Source organism: Pinus tabuliformis, chromosome 6 (assembly GCF_031772625.1).
Source record: "Pinus tabuliformis cultivar Carrire ecotype Pingquan chromosome 6, CPIR1, whole genome shotgun sequence".
NCBI classification, from domain to species: Eukaryota; Viridiplantae; Streptophyta; class Pinopsida; order Pinales; family Pinaceae; genus Pinus; species Pinus tabuliformis.
This window is the reverse complement of record NC_142292.1, coordinates 342110910-342127072: the sequence shown is the minus strand read 5'-3', so window position 1 is coordinate 342127072 and position 16163 is coordinate 342110910. Positions and strand designations below refer to the sequence as shown.

Below are 16163 nucleotides of genomic sequence, written 5' to 3'. Positions count from 1 at the left end.
TCCCTTGGGTCTGTATGAACTGCAAGGGTTAATGGCCTGTGTGGATGACTGTTTCCTTCCCCAAAATGTAATGCTTCCATTGTCGGCAGGTCTGCACAATGGAAAACATCTCTTTGTCATAAGTGGGATACTTTCGGACTATGTCCGAAAGTGTCTCACTGTGATATGCCACTGGATGCCCGTGTTGAGTAAAGACTGACCCAATAGAATAGTCAGAGGCATCTGTCTCGACCTCAAATGGTTGTTGCAAGTCTGGTAATGTAAGAACTGGTGCCGAGCAGAGGCGATCCTTCAACTCTATGAATGCCTTCTGTTAAGATTCGGACCAAAAGAATTTTTCTTTCGCTCCTCCCATGGTGACTTGACTCAAGGACCAAGTGATATGAGAAAATCCCAACACGAACCTGCGGTAGAAGTTGGCAAGGCCTAGAAAGCTGCGAAGCTCTGTCAGAGTGGTTGGAGATGGCCAATCCCGAATGACTTGGATCTTGGCTAGATCCACATGCACCCCCTATTCATCAATAATGTATCCCAGATATTGAACCTGAGTCATGCCAAAAGTGCATTTCTCCAAATTTGCACATAACTTGTGTTGTCGCAGTGTTTGGAGAACCTGTCGGATGTGGTGGAGGTGCTCTTCCCAACTCTGGCTGAAGATCAGGATGTCATCCAAGTATACCACTACAAATGAGTTGGTGAATGGCCGCAAGATGTCATCCATTAGCCTCATGAAGGTTGCAGGAGCATTCGTCAATCCGAAAGGCATAACCAACCATTCGAAAAGGCCCTCCTTAGCTTTGAAGGCAGTCTTCCACACATCGAAGGGTTCGATTGGTACCTGATGATATCTTGACTTCAAATCGATCTTGCTGAAATATTTTGCCCCCTTCAGTTGGTCCAGGAGGTCATCAATCCGTGGGATTGGGTACCTATTACAAACAGTGATCTTGTTCAGCGCCTGATAGTCAATACAGAGTCTCCAAGTCCCATCCTTCTTCTGTACCAACACGATCGGGCTCCCACAGGGCGATGAACTCGGATGGATGTGACCTTTTTGCAGCAGCTCCTGAATCTGCCTCTTGATTTCATCGTTCTCCAGAACGGAGCGCCGATAGATTGGTCCATTGGGCAGCGGCGCACCTGGGGTCAAATAAATGGAGTGCTTGACCTGACAGTGCAGAGGAACCCCTGCGAGGGAGGTGAAGATGTCCTCGTACTCCTCCACGACCTTGTCCATCTGTAGTTGTCGTGCGGAGGGGCCCTGTCTAGAGGTCGTAGCCACCGTCTTTTTTTTTCCTTGAGGGCGTATCATCAGGAAAACAAATTTCCCAGTTTTGGAAATGAGCTTACTGCATTGTTTTGCAGTAACCAAAGAGATGGCGGTAGGCGGTGCTACCTCTGGTATCCTATACAACTTATTTCCCAAAGTAACAATAACAGCACGGGGCCTTGATTCATACATAGCATGTCGCTTCCACAAGTATGGTTGTCCTAATAATACATCACAAACTTCAAGGGGAGCAATGTCACACAATACCTCATCCGTGAAGGGCTTGATGTTGTATGGAAGGCGACACTGTTGGCTCACGCGAAGATCCCATCCTTGGTGAAGCCACCTGATGGTGTACGGTTGTGGATGTGTTGTGGTCGGTAAGCCCAGCCACTTCACAACCTCTGCCGAAATGAGGTTCTTTTGGCTCCCGCTATCGACAATGAACTGTAGCGGGGAGCCCTTTACCCACATCTGGGAGTGGAAGAGACACTCCTCCTCCTTCTGGATCTTCGTGGTGGCAACAATGGCGTTGGGCTTCGCATCGATAATCTGCTTCCCTTTGTCATTCCCCTTATCGAGTTCTGACTCAGAGTCGGAACATGCATCTGATTCTAAAACCTTTAGCTCGACCACCAGTGATTGCTTGGCCCGACACTCACTTGTGTTGTGAGTGGAGCTCTTATGGAACTCACACCACTTTCCCGTGTCCTTTTTCGGCTTCGTGACGTTGTTCTTTGCTTGCAGCTTTGGCGGGTTGTCTTGTGTCGCCCCGCCTTGGCTTTGTTCTTTGTTCTGCGGTTTGGGGGCACCTTTCCCTTGTTTCGAATTAGCAGATCCAAAGTTTCACTTCTTTTGTTTAAACTTTTGCTCGACCTTGACGACATACTGGTATGCCGTGCCGAGCGAGGAGATGTTCAGGAATTCTATTTCTTCCTGGATGTACTTGTGCAGGCAGCTACGGTATTTGAGTACCAAATGCTGCTCTGTATCCTTGATACCCAACTTTGTGTGAAGGGTATGGAAAATATTAGTAAACTCCGGCACGTCTTGGTCCCTTCCCTGCCGCAGCGTGGTCCACTTTATGTATTGATCCTCATAGCTTCCGACAGGGTAGTACTGCTCCTTGATGGCATCCCGGAATGAATTCCAAGTGGGTGCGGCTAAAAATAGTGAGCCTGTACTTTCATCCTTCTGCTCGCAATAGGTTTCCAACCAATCCTTGACGTGGGGGGCTGCTTTGATAAGATCGAAAATAATCTTTCCCCGACTGAAAAAATCATGAACAGAAAAATAACCCTCTAGCACATTTAACCATTTATCGACGGCATCTGCGTCTATCTGACCCTCAAATATGGGGATTTCAAAATTAACTTGTACCTTAAACGGTGTGGCATTTCCAGAGTTGCTGTTGGAAGCCGATGCGTCGCCCCTGGGTAGCCGCTGAAGGATTTGGGCAAAGTTGTCCATCATCGCGTTCCTTTGTCGCTCGAGGGCTTCTTCGAGCAAGATTTTGATAGGATCTCCTGCCCCCTCGTCTTTCTTTCCATCTGCCATGCGAGGCCGTCGGGATTTGCGAGGCTGGTCTTGCAAAGGTTTGACCAGTTCAAGCCCTAACTCCTTCTATCCTGACCTTGTTGGGGACATGCAAAGAAAAACAAAGAAGAAAAGCAGACCGCTCTGATACCACTGATCCGGATTTAAACAAGAATGCAACAAATTATAGAGATAACCGTAAACACAGAGATGCAGCGGAAATAATACTTCATTTCATTAATGTAAAATACTGAAATATGCTTACAAACAGGAATGGAAATAAACCAGCTAGGGCGATGGTAGCTTATCTCTGAGAAGAGATGTGGCGGCTACCTGCCTCTAAACTGTCTTACAATGACGGTCAAGGGCCTTTTTATTATTGAACAATAAGAGCAAACCCTAAACAACCAAAACCCTAACCCGAGGAGATGTAACACCAAGAGTTTATGGGCCCCGTTGGGGTGAGTTGGACAGCCAACTTCCCGGGGTCGCGACTTGGTCATATTATCTCCGTTTGACGTGCATGATAGCCCGTTGGAAAGATCTCTCCAAGGACTACGACAGAAAAGACGATTTTAGACAAAAAAATCGATGGCGGTAGATTTACCAAAATATCGTTTAGGGCCTCAAAACGGCTCCGGAAGTTTAAGACCCGAAAAACTGCTAAAAATAGTAAACTGTGCTATAATTAAGGAAACTGAAAAAAGCAATGGTGGGGGTCCAAGTGGAATTGGCGGGTGGCCACCAATATCCACCTAGATCACCAATGCTAAAAGATTAATTAAGAACTCCAAGGATCAAATTGCATGCATCAGACTTTAAAGATTTCCATTGTTAACACTTATCAATCCACTACTGTCCACTGATGAATTAACCAGTGCAACAATGACAGATTAGGATACCTGTGAGTCTCCCTTAGATATGCCACTTCAAAGATCAACTGTTGTAGCCTCTTTTTAAGTATGTATCTGTCCCCAATCAGTCTTCAAATCTTTTGCAAAATGCAAGCAATCATACCTAAGTTCAGAAACCAGTTCAAGTACTGAATGCAAGGCAAAAGAAGTGTCACTGCTGCTGATTCAAATCAGACCTCAGTAGCTTGTATGTTAGTCACCAAATGATGAAGTCAGTCCACAGTATTGCTCACAATTGATTACTAAATGCAAACGAGGAAGAGACAATGATCAAGCCATAATTTTAATGCCAAATGTAATTGTGAACATACCACTGTAGAGTCCCCGTAGAATGATATCAGACCTCTGCAATAGTTCAATCAGACCCCTACAACAGTAGATGTTAGTCCCATAATGATTAAATCGATCAACCAACCAGCCAAAAAAACACTTGTAATTATTTTTGCAATGATTGTGCTGATTAGAGTGCTTTAGGGCTTGGTATTATGGGTCAACCTGTGATGATTAAGGCCACTGTAATGTATTGCCTTCAGAATTGGTTATTGTGGCAGTCAGGAAGGGTGGGAATGAAGGCAGGCAAAGGCCCTGAAGGCTTGCAACCCTCCCTTTAATGGTTGATATATCAATGTGAGGCTTTAAAATTTAATGTTTGGATCACAAATAAATATTATGACCCCTCCTCAAGGCAACGCAGTCTGAGATCAGATTAGCATGCAATAATTTTGAAATCCTTCCAAGGCCTGCAGCTGTCAACATAGGGATAATATTCAGACTTTGAGCCCAAAAAATCAAGCCTGCAATCAAGCAATCAGGTCAGAATTTATTTGCAAGAATAAAACCGTGACAAAACCCTAGTTTGTGAGGGAATTACCCCTCCACTGTCCACGTTAGACTCTGATAAACCACTACAGGCCTGTGGCTGGGTCTTATTGGCATCTAGGGCCTGCAGCAAGGCCAGATTGGCCTCAGATCTTTTGTGGCTGCCCATTGGAAGATTTCATTGAGGAATAAAAGGGCCACACTATTACAGATTGAAACTTTGATAGCCCTAGTCAGGCCTTAAACCCCACACAGCCCTCACAAAATGCTGGACAGTACTCAAAAAATGGTAATTTTAGGGCCCCAAACCCTAGCCGTCTAGGGTTTTTAATGGCTAGGACCTTCAAAATTTTGCTTTCCTTTTAAAATTTGTGGACCCTATGCCTGCAAAAGCACTTGGTAAACAAAAACTCTTATCTCTCCATTCCAAATCTGCAAAACCCGCATTAAAAAGCCCTCACTAAATTAAAGAAAATCATACACAAGGGTTGGGATCAAACATATCCAAAGGTATTTGCAAAATATAAAAGGGAAAATAATTACAAGGATTAGGAAATTATTTACAAATATCTACAATATTTACAAAACAAAATTATTAGCTCTCATTAGCAAATTAATTCATTGTAGCCCAAGACCAAAAATAAATTTTGAGGTAAAATTTATGGATGAATAGTTTCATAAGATAATCAATCCAAAACCCTCCTGCAAAATAATTTACCAAAATGAAATCTCAGACCCCAAAAATAGTCAGCTCTTCCCCATAGTCTGTGAACTAGGAGCCCAAGGGCTAGCGTACCTGAAAATCTCTATAATTTTCTCAAAGTAAAATTGTTAGATCATATGGTGAATCAAATCACCTAAGATAAGATGTACCAATAGAATGTTCTTATCACCGACAAATGAAATAACTTATAAAAAAATATTCAGCACAATATAGGATCACACATAGCTAACATGTACCACAGATCAGCAGAAGAGGAAACCATGAACCGAACCCCAAAGTCTTTTTATTATGATAAAAATGTTCCCAATAGAGTTGTAGCCCAGTACAAAAAATCACATCATCCAAAGATGAGAAAATAGAAGTTAAATGGGTTCTTTATATAGAGAAACCCCTCCAAGTGGAAAATAACAACTAGTTGACTTGATCATTTTCAAAATAATCTCGGCTGTCGAAAATAATTTGATCATCTTTTAATCTCCACCGTCAAATTTTTTATTTTGAGGAAAAATTCAAATTTTCTTTAAAACCATTTTTTATAAATCCAAAAATTAATATTTTGTAACAATTTCCTAAAAAATTTGACTTTGACTTAACCAACAAGGTCCAAGGGCTCAAATTCTCTTAAAATACACATTTTCCCTTTGGTAGGGGACCTCCAAAATTGACTTCTTTTTGACCCATGATTTTTTTTTCCACTTGGAAAGAAATTAATTTCTCCATAATTATTTTTGACTCTAAATTAATTAATTTTATGGCTTAGGGTTTTTACTTTAATTTAGCCAGAAAAATTAATTAATTGACACTAGATGGGATTAATAATTTCTCCACCCTCAATATTTTTTACATCAGATATTACAATTAATTCAACCCTCAAAGGGGGAATACACCTTCACATATAAACCCTCATGACTTTACCCAATTTTGCGACTCAATATGATCTAGTATAAACCAAGTGGTTTGTAATAAAATAATTTAGCCATATGTGCTTAAATTATTCCCAAACCACTTTTACGAAGACTCGATATAACACTAAGACTCACCCAAGACCTTGTCAATGAATTCCACCCTAGCTTTGGGGTTTAAGCTGGAAGAAAAACTCTGCCAATCATCTGTGTTTAGAAACACACATAATTCGGTGAGGTTAAAAAGCTTCCTAAGATGAAATCCTTTGCCAAAATCATAGGCTTACCTAGGTGTTGTTACGTATTTAAATGGTCATACTAGCATCATTTACAATAAAATTTGCAGAAATTGGGTTTACAATGACATATTTATGCTGGCTAATGACTTTGATCCTTGAAAAAAATTATACATTGCTTCCTCGGACTATTGACAAAATTGTGGATTACAGCAACAATTGGGGTTTTATTATTTTTGGGGTTTTATATTTTGTATATATATTTGGGGTTTTGGAATTCTTTGATTTATTTGTGCAGGTAAACTTCAAGTTGATCAAGAGACTTTGTTGGGGTTTTGAAGCAGATCTAGGCCTAGGAAGCCAAGATCTAGCCTCCATTCATCCTCCAAGCCCAGTGTCCAGCAATTTGGTAGTGATTTTCTGGCATTTTGGTATTTTTTGCAGATTTTTGGGAATTTTTGAAACCCTTAGCCTAGCCGTCCTCCATTTCCAAGCTAGTTGTGGGCCTAAAAAGGCCTCAGCCCCCATTTGGAGGAGTCGTCCAGCCCTTCTAGGGCCTCAACCCTCCTTCTCCTCCCCTGTCGTAGCCTCTAGGAGGTCGTCCTCCCTCTAGGCCCTAGCCACAGCCCCTAAGGGGCTTTAACCCTAGCTGCTAACCCTTCTATGGCTTGTTCTGCCCTTGCATCAGCCTCTAAGGGCTTGACGTCAGCCTTAAAGGGCTTGTTTTCCCATGTTGTGGCCTCATCTTTCCCTTTCCCTTGGTCTCTGCCCTTGTTTTTAACCTCCTAGCCCCTCATTTGTCATTTTTAGCCCTAGTCTTCGGGTTTTCTAGCCTTCTAGCACTTGCCCTAGTCTTGCATTCAGTCATCTCTGGATTTTGTATGATTTTAGTGGGCTAACTTTTGGTTTTGCAGCATTTACTTGAGTTAATTTGGTGTTTACGGGTAGCCAAGCTCATTGGAGGTCAATCTAGCCTTCAACTAGGCCTCAAGGCCTCTTGGTTTGCTCTCTAACCCTCTTGTTTCACCATTGTCCTAAATTTGAATTCTGAAGTAATTTATGACAGCATTATAATTAAGGCCTAAACACATTTTTTATAAGCCTAAGTTCATCAATAAATCACCTAATGCATTAAGAAGTAAGCCTAAGTTAATTTGAGTACATATAAGTGGTTTTCTTGTGGGTTGATTGGTTAGTTTCAGATCTGATATGTTTGCTACAGCCACATAAAAACACTTACAGCAGTGATCAATTTTCATAGCAGTGGCATAATAACTCATTGGGCTTTCTCGTCTATGCATATTTGATCATTTTCTGAAGGTTGTAATAATATTTCAGGGTTTGAAATTTACTGCATAAGGTCTGATATAAAACTTACAGCGTTGATATAAAGTGGTTAAAAGTGGATCTTGGACAGGGGTTTATTTGAGGAATTGGGTGATTTTTCTATCGTTGCATTCACATGTTTATTGGTTCGTCCATATTGCATTTTTGAATCATTGGCATCTATTAACATCTTGTATTCTCATACATAAGTGCTCTAATCAAGTTGATAAGGTGATTGACTAATTGCTCTAAGCGGCATTGTGATTTTTTGCTTCTTATTGATATTATAATCTTCGGATAATTAGATATATTGCTCATTGGATATCTTTTGTGAATGTTATAGCACCTAATTGGCGTATTAATGATTCATTGCTTACTATCTTAAGAAGCATTAATCTTGTTCTAATCATTGGAGTAATTGGTCAACACTACATTTTTCAGCACCATTAAGTTTTGAGCACCTCTTCTTGTGGTTGAGATTGTTATTCGTCTATTTGTTAAGTATTTCATTGTTAGTAATTGAAGATCATTGCATATTGAGTATTTAAGTAATCAAACAATCTCACCTTAAGAACACTTGTCCCTTGCGCTTGCATTCTACGAGTAGCCTCTTGCACTAATTAATCAATTTCCAAGCATAAGCTTGGTCGATAGAAAGATGGGTACACCTTTCTCATCTAGCTTGAGGAGTTTAGCACCTCTTTAGTGGTTAACACGGTGACCTTGCAATCATCAGAGCCACAGTCTCTGCAGCGCTGAAGGCATCGGGTGGTTAGAACCCTAGGGGAGATATCGTTAACCAAGCCTCAACTTGCTTCCCCCCGGTTTCTCTCTCACAACCTACTCTAGAGACTAGCTTCAAAGCAGTTAAGAGAAGGGACACACTTAGAATAGGCATATAATCTAAAATTAACCAAGATTTTGCATCTCACCTAGAGTGTAGGATTTGCATTTCATATAGGATAGTGGGGCATCCTCAAGCAACAATTGTTCATCCAATAACTTGGTAAATAATCTAATCAAGCAATTGACTCCATTTAAGGCACTGGTCTTTCACGATAATCTAATCAAATCATTTAACTTGCTAATTTAGCCAAGTTGCTAGGCCATTCAGTTGTGTCTCCCGGACTTGTTGGTTGCCAACAAGTCTTCCATCTTCACATTTCATAGGGACTACCCCCCATAGCTTGTTGTAGGGAGACAGCTAGAACGGAGAGGGCGGGGATCAGAGTGACAGCCCCCGCCCTAAGCGTTGTCGCATCTTGCCTGTACAGTTTGGGAACCAACATTAGGAAATAATTATCTAGCAGAAAATTGTATCTACTGTACATCTTGTAGAAAATTCAACAAGAGAGAGAGTTCCTCCATTTTCAGGATAGAAGATGGTGGATGACCGACTTATTTGGACCAAAGCGCGAATGTTTTGAGGGCAAAGCATTAGAAATGATAGGGAGTTGTTATGTTGCCCTTTTATCGTAATGGGACTAAAAGCAATAATTTAGTAACAATGAGAAGGAACATGGTCTGTAGAAAGCACAAGGTTTTCAATACATTCATCGTCTTTATATAAGCGAATGCATTCAACTCTATCATCATTGACACATTAGTTATCTCAAAAGGACGTGCACTATTTATTTTCGTAGTTTCAATCTATATGATGATTCTACATAAAATAAAATTATGAAAGTATTAATCCATGAACACTGAAAAAGTCAATTTAAGTAAACCTGATCATCAGCATGGTGGGCAACAAGTAGAACACCAATGTGATATTGCTTGCACTTATCCTTAAGCATCTTATACCTACAGTGAGACAAAAGAAACCAAAAAATGGTAAGTACTCAACAAGTGGATTTATATTTACATAATAATGTCAACCAAAAGACAGCTGATCAATACTTCATGGTATAGATTACTTCTTTTCTAAAGAGTCCACTGGTGTATGTATAAAATCACCATCCCCGGGAATGGAGCATGTGATTATATTAACACAGAAGAGTGAAGTATTAATAATTCCAAAAATCTCAAAAGGATCAACTATTCAACTATAGGAGAAAGATACCCTTCAGAGAACAAAGAATGGGCAGCAGTTGTGGATTATCTTATTATCGTTAAAACAAAACAACGCACTCCATGTTATATGCATCTCATATATGAAATGAAGCCTTAAGAGTAAAATATCTGACAGGTGATCATCATAACTTCCATCAACAATGGACATTTCTTACCAATGCAATGCATCATAGAAATGCAAATCGACAAATGCCATTTATCCCTTTGTAGTATTCCACTTTTTTGTAAAAGATATTTCTTATATAAATAGAAAATGTTTACAACAGCTGCCAAAAATAAAGGGAAAACAGAAGAGTATATACAATGTATGTAATATTCCTGCGGTTATACTTATTGGATCATAGATGTCTTAATATGTTTATATCCCATCTCATTAAAATGCGACGGTGGCATAAGTGTCCAATGTATATGTCCCCTTAAGTCTTACATAATTTCATTTAGAATTATTTAGTGGAATTTCATTTCATTCAAATAGGCATGCACTGGAAAATCAAAATGATTTAATATCCACAGACATAAAAACATTTTGAACAATAATGTTGTTCAAGCCTTTTACCATAAATAGCCTACTAATTGGGGCTTTTTTAGAAATGTTGCATATATTACTTCATAGATAAATAAGTACATGATGGAGGATCCCTCCCCATTTAGCCCAAGGGGATTGAGGAGCTTTAAGCATGAGCTGGATCTGCTTATGGTCAAGTTCAGTGTATTCCATCGAGATATTGAGTCCCTTCCTCTTGGTGCACAAGATCAATTGGGGCATTTTTTCCAATTCATCATAGCATGTTTTTAATAAATTATGAATACAGTATTATAAAGTTGCAAGGTCAGTGAGAGAGAATAGAATGGAATAGAATAGATTTTGTTAAACATCCACAAGGCCAACTTGTCTATGGATCAAAGCATTAACGTTTGAGGGTTGCTCCAAAAATATTTACACAATGTTTGGGGGGTGCTTCATGAGAGTTGTGGTACATAGCATATGATTAGCCCCTGGATGGTCTGTGATTGATTTGCTCATTGGAGATGGCTTACTTATTGATTGCTTGATCCTAGTTGGGTGCTTGCATGGCACTCCTCCTTAGAGCATTGGAGATCTTCAAACAGGTTGGTGACATTCTACATGTTGGCAACATCAAGGAGGTTGTTTGCTTTGAGGAAGCCCTATATTGGAGGAGCATTTGTCATTTGGGACGATGGTGTTGGACCTTAGACAGCATCTCTGAGGAGGGCATTAAACCCTAAATGACATGCATATTTGGAGGTTAGCACAAGAGTTATCATGCCATCTACTTGTGTGATGTAACATGGCTAGAATTTGCAAACCCTGATAAAGACAATTGGCCTAGTGTGGAGAGCTTGTACGGTAAGCTTCTTGTTAAAGCCAAGGAGAACTTGCCAATGTTCATGCTGCTTGTTGGAGATCTTTGGTGATGGCTAGGGCTTTAGAGAGCTTCAAGGATTGTACCAGTTTTGTGATAACGCTATGGTATGTATATGTACTTCAGCTTTCCACATATATGTCAAGTTTTCAGCAATTCAATTTTTGACTTGTTGCAGATTTCATTTTCAGCAAACATTGTCTTCATAATTTGGTAAATTCCAGCACTTGTACGTCCTGAAGTTAAAGCTGAAATTTTTAAGTGATTTGACAATAATCTTGAAGAAGATGAGGCAGATTTAGTCCTTAACTATTGTGGCCTTGATGTGATTTCCAGTTCTGATTTAGGCATGATAAGATTGCCCTGAAGGGTTGAAATATGTTGAACACATTTTGATATTTTTCTCTTGTATTAACTTGTTGATTGGGGTTGTTAAGTGGTGAAGTATTGACTGTTGTTGCTGATGTTTATCATATTTCATAACATCCAAAAGGATGAAAATTCACAAGGTTAAGATCCAGAAACCTTTAAAAAACAGGTGAAACTTCTGAAGTTACATTAGTTTCCCCAATTCACAAAATTTCTACATGGAGAAGTGTTAAAAATCCAATACCAGATCTGATTTGTGTATGCCTCAACAATTATTTTATACCCAGAAATTATTCACTCAATAAAATCTGAAAACTGATGCAAAATAAATTCACTAGTATTTTAACTTTCAGAAATTAAATTTGCAACAGAAGTAAAATAGGGAAATCGATCGCACAACAGTAGAAAATTCTGCCCTAAACAATTTTCCTTCCTTTTATGTTACATAGGAAAATTAGGGCCTAGACCCAAAGAGATTGCACAAAAAAATTATAACTGCTAGAATCTGGAAAATGGTCCCTTGGGAAATTCAGCCCACTAGAACTCAGCCCTCCAAGAAGATTTTGGCCCTGGAAATTTCAGTCTCTCTCAACAGTAAACTCGGCCCCTTCTTCTCACTTCATACAACCCCTGCGCACTTGAGAAAATTAGCCCTGGCAATTTCAGCCTTCATCTTCAACAATTTGGCCTCTCACTCCTACACACGGTCTCCCTGAAAATTGCTCCCGAAATATCCTTGCTATGATTCTTTTCCTACCTCTTCAATCCTGGAGTGTCTCACTCCTTGAGAAAATCATTTTCTCAACATAACAATGTAAGGTGTCTTCATCCTCTCCCATAGGTTCTCTTTATAATTTCTCGATGGGCCAAATCCCTAATTTCCAAAGTGATAGGCGGCAAAGACTATATCCTAGCCCTCTTAAATCAACAATAGAGAGTAGATCTAAGTCACTTAAATAATTTAATATTTATCCTTAGATAAACATTAGCCCAAACTTGTTAGTTTTTTTCCTCTGCCTCTCTCAAACGGGTTCATTTTTGGCTATGGTCAGGTTTGCCCAGTGATCAGCTAGTCTAAACCCTTCAGCTTTTCATGTGATTTTTTGTTCAAAAGGCAATACAAGCTTTATTACACAAAAAAAAAAAAAAAAAACGTTAGCCCAAAGTCAGCATTAAATTTTAATTAAACAATTAATTGATGTATTTTTGCCCAAGTTAAAACTTGGGAAGGAGATCATATTAATTACTCCTTCCAAACAACCACCTAAAGAGAACTTCTCTACTACATGCCAAGACAACACACCTATGCAAAAGACCTTTCAAAGCTAAAAATCAACACTCCCTTCTAACAAGGAAAGGATTCTCCATCATACTTAGCTTGTCTCTATAGAAAAGAAAATTCCCCTTCACTAGAGGCTTTGGAAGAAAATTTACTGCAAACTCGTAGAACCTCTATGAACCCAATCTCTGATCAAATGGTATTTGATCTCTATTCACTTGGACCTATCATGACACATTGGATTCTCTGAAAGCTTGATGCAGCTTTGATTATCACAATGAATCACTTGAGGCCCCATCTCAAGACCAAACAACCCTAAGAGAATTTTGCGAAGCCATATGGCCTCACAACTTGCCAGACTCGCTACCATGTATGCGGCCTCTGTTGAGCTAAGTGCCACTGAATGATGCTTCCTCCTAAACCACGAGATCACTACTAACCCCAAGCTAAAACAACATCAAGATGTACTCTTCTTGTCCACTGCACTCTCAACCCAACACCAATCTGTATATTTCTGCAACTACACACAACCAACTCTGACATATCTCAGCCCATAGTCCATTGTACCACGAAGATACCTCAACACATGTTTTGCTACCACCCAATGAACCCTTGCTCAATTCCACCATGAACTGGCTTATAGTATATTCACAACAAAACATATATTCAACCAATTATTAACCAGATACATCAACAACCCAATCAATTGTCTGTACAATGTGGGATCCACCAAATCACCCTTAGAAGCATTAAGCTTCCTCAAGTTGGTAATCATGGGTTTATACATTGTCCTGCAATCCTCAATCCTGAATCTTTTCAAGATCTCAACTACATACCCTATCCTAGGAAAATCTCTCCTCATTGTTGCCACACCACCAATCCCAAAAAGTAGTGCATCAATCTAATATCCATAATCTTGAACTCCAAAGCAAGGTCCTCCTTGCACATCCCTATGAACATCTCTGGCTTATCAGAAAGATATTGTCAACATACAAAACCAAGATAACCAACTCACATCAACAAGTACATAGTACAAGTTGGAGTTCACCCCACTCTTGGTGAAACCCAATCCAAGTAGGTATCCATCAATCATTGAATACCATGTGTAAGGTGCCTGCTTAAGTCTGTATAAGGCCTTCTTCAATCTCCATACATGGAACTCCCTCCCATGCACCTCAAATCCATGAGGCTGCTCAATATACATATCTTCATCAATGCCCCCATTAAAGAAGGCAGTCTTCACATCCATCTAATGAATCCTCCATCCTATCTCTAAGGGAATAGATCTAATTGCCCCGATAGATGCATATCTTGCGACAGGTGCAAATGTCTTGTTATAGCTCTGATACCACTTGTTATAGATCAGATACGAAAATATAAGATAATGCAAATAAACCCAAAAATAATATGAAATGATTCTTTATTGATCAAACCCTTAAGGTAGGGCAACACCATACATTCACTCCTTAAGGAAGGAGAACACTCCACAAGCCATATGCCTGTTAATACAATATTCCTTCACTATCTCTATGTGGAGTCTCTAGCCTCTATATAGACCTCACACATACAATACCATGGGTCATTACCATGGTTCCCTCATACCATCAACTAATACCATGGGCCCATTACATTATTACTAACTACTTGTGGTCCCTTACATGATATGGGTTAACCACCTTATTTATTACTATGGCCCATCTCATTATTACATTATTACCTTGGGTACCTCACTTGGTACCCCATATTATCCCCCCTAGGTATATAACATGTCTCCTCCTAATCAACTCCCTCCTTCTAGTTGAACCCTCTTCCAATGAACTCCACTTTGTACTTTATAACAATGCCATCTTTTGCGCGTTTGATCTTGTAGATCCGTCGAGAAGGGACCACTGACTTCACTTCAATCATCGATACTATCTCCCACACATTGTTCCTCGTGATGGAACTATACTATTCCACCATGCCGCCCCTCCAAACCTGTTGGACTGCTACCCCCTCAAAGGTAGACGGCTAAAATTCACTGATGTTACTCATTAAGGCCATATAACTGGAAAATCTAGCTAGTGGTTTTCTCTCCCTGAAGGTCCTACTAGGAGTCTCCTCATGCTCCTATGATTCCCTCAAGTCTGCTCGTCCCATCTTTGCCTCCTTCGGGTAGAGCTCGAATGAACATCTCACTCCTCCTCATCAGAAGGTTGTGACCCTATTGTTGGGGTTGCAGGTCCCTCTCAACCTTCGAAGCCTCTAGCTCCAGATCCTCTGCCACTATTGGACCTGTTGACCACTCTATGTGAACTACCCTATAGCGGCATACATTTTTTCAAAGCATTCCATCTTGTCCAGACAGTCAAGTAGCAAAAGATCATCATCATCTTTCAACAGTTTTGTCAAATTTGTAATTCCAAATTCTATAGCCCTATGTGGCCATTGTAAAAAATATTCGAGTATGACTATGAAGCCATGTAAAAACATCTAGGTAAGCCTTCGATCCTTAGCAAAGAGTTTCACTCTAGGGAGATTTTTACCCTCCGCCAATTATTCGCATTTTCTAACCCAAATAATTGGCAGTGTTTTTCTCCCACGCATGCCCCAAAGCTATAGTGGGGCTCAATGATAAGGTCTTACGTGTAGTCTTAGTGTTATCAAGTCTGTAAATTATCATAATAGATCATTTATCATGTGTCGCAAAATTTGGTTGTGTTTAGAGGTCATGTTTCAATTATTAAAATTCCCTTTGATGTGAAAATTGTTGTCTAGGAATACTTTAGGTGGATGATTAATCATAATCAGACATCATCGCCTAAATATTTTTTAGACCCACTCTATGTGAAATTTCCAAAACTGGAATCCTATTGCAGCAACTAGAATTTATTTTTCTAATTGTGAATTACTTTAACAATTTATCTGCTACGGCAATATCAAATAAATCACACTGCAGCCTTCACAAATAAATTCTGCGGAAATAATAGCGCTGGAAACTGAGAAATTACTAGCGCACACACAATAAAAATGACACCATTATTTTTGGACAAATGTCCTTGGAAAAAACTCAACTTGGGAAAACCGATGCAGCAGTTGAGGGTTTTTATTATTAAGCAGCTATGAAATCTGAGTACAATAATCTAGATGACGAATCTGGCAATCCTACAGGCAAAAATATTGGCAAAATTCTAGTGTGGAATTTTCCTCACCGCACAAGCAAGCGGGTTCTGACTATACCTCCAAGTGAGTCGTCCAAACTATCTTTGCACTGGCCTACGTCACCCTAGTGCAACATTTGCCACGCTCAGCCTAAATCAGTTGCTCTTGTAGCCGTCATGTCTGCCATTG

The 16163-nt window shown here is 39.8% G+C and overlaps 1 protein-coding gene across 3 annotated transcripts in view; it reads right to left on the bottom strand.

Annotated features, from left to right (window-relative positions):
• The window catches only part of LOC149258698 (uncharacterized), a 416271-nt gene that overhangs the window by 293163 nt on the left and 106945 nt on the right, over positions 1–16163 (bottom strand). For all 3 annotated transcript variants that reach the window (XM_089415879.1, XM_089415896.1, XM_089415887.1), the window contains exon 4: positions 9455–9530. In XM_089415879.1, the coding sequence (XP_089272005.1) occupies positions 9455–9530 (76 nt within the window). The remainder of the gene's footprint in view (positions 1–9454; positions 9531–16163) is intronic.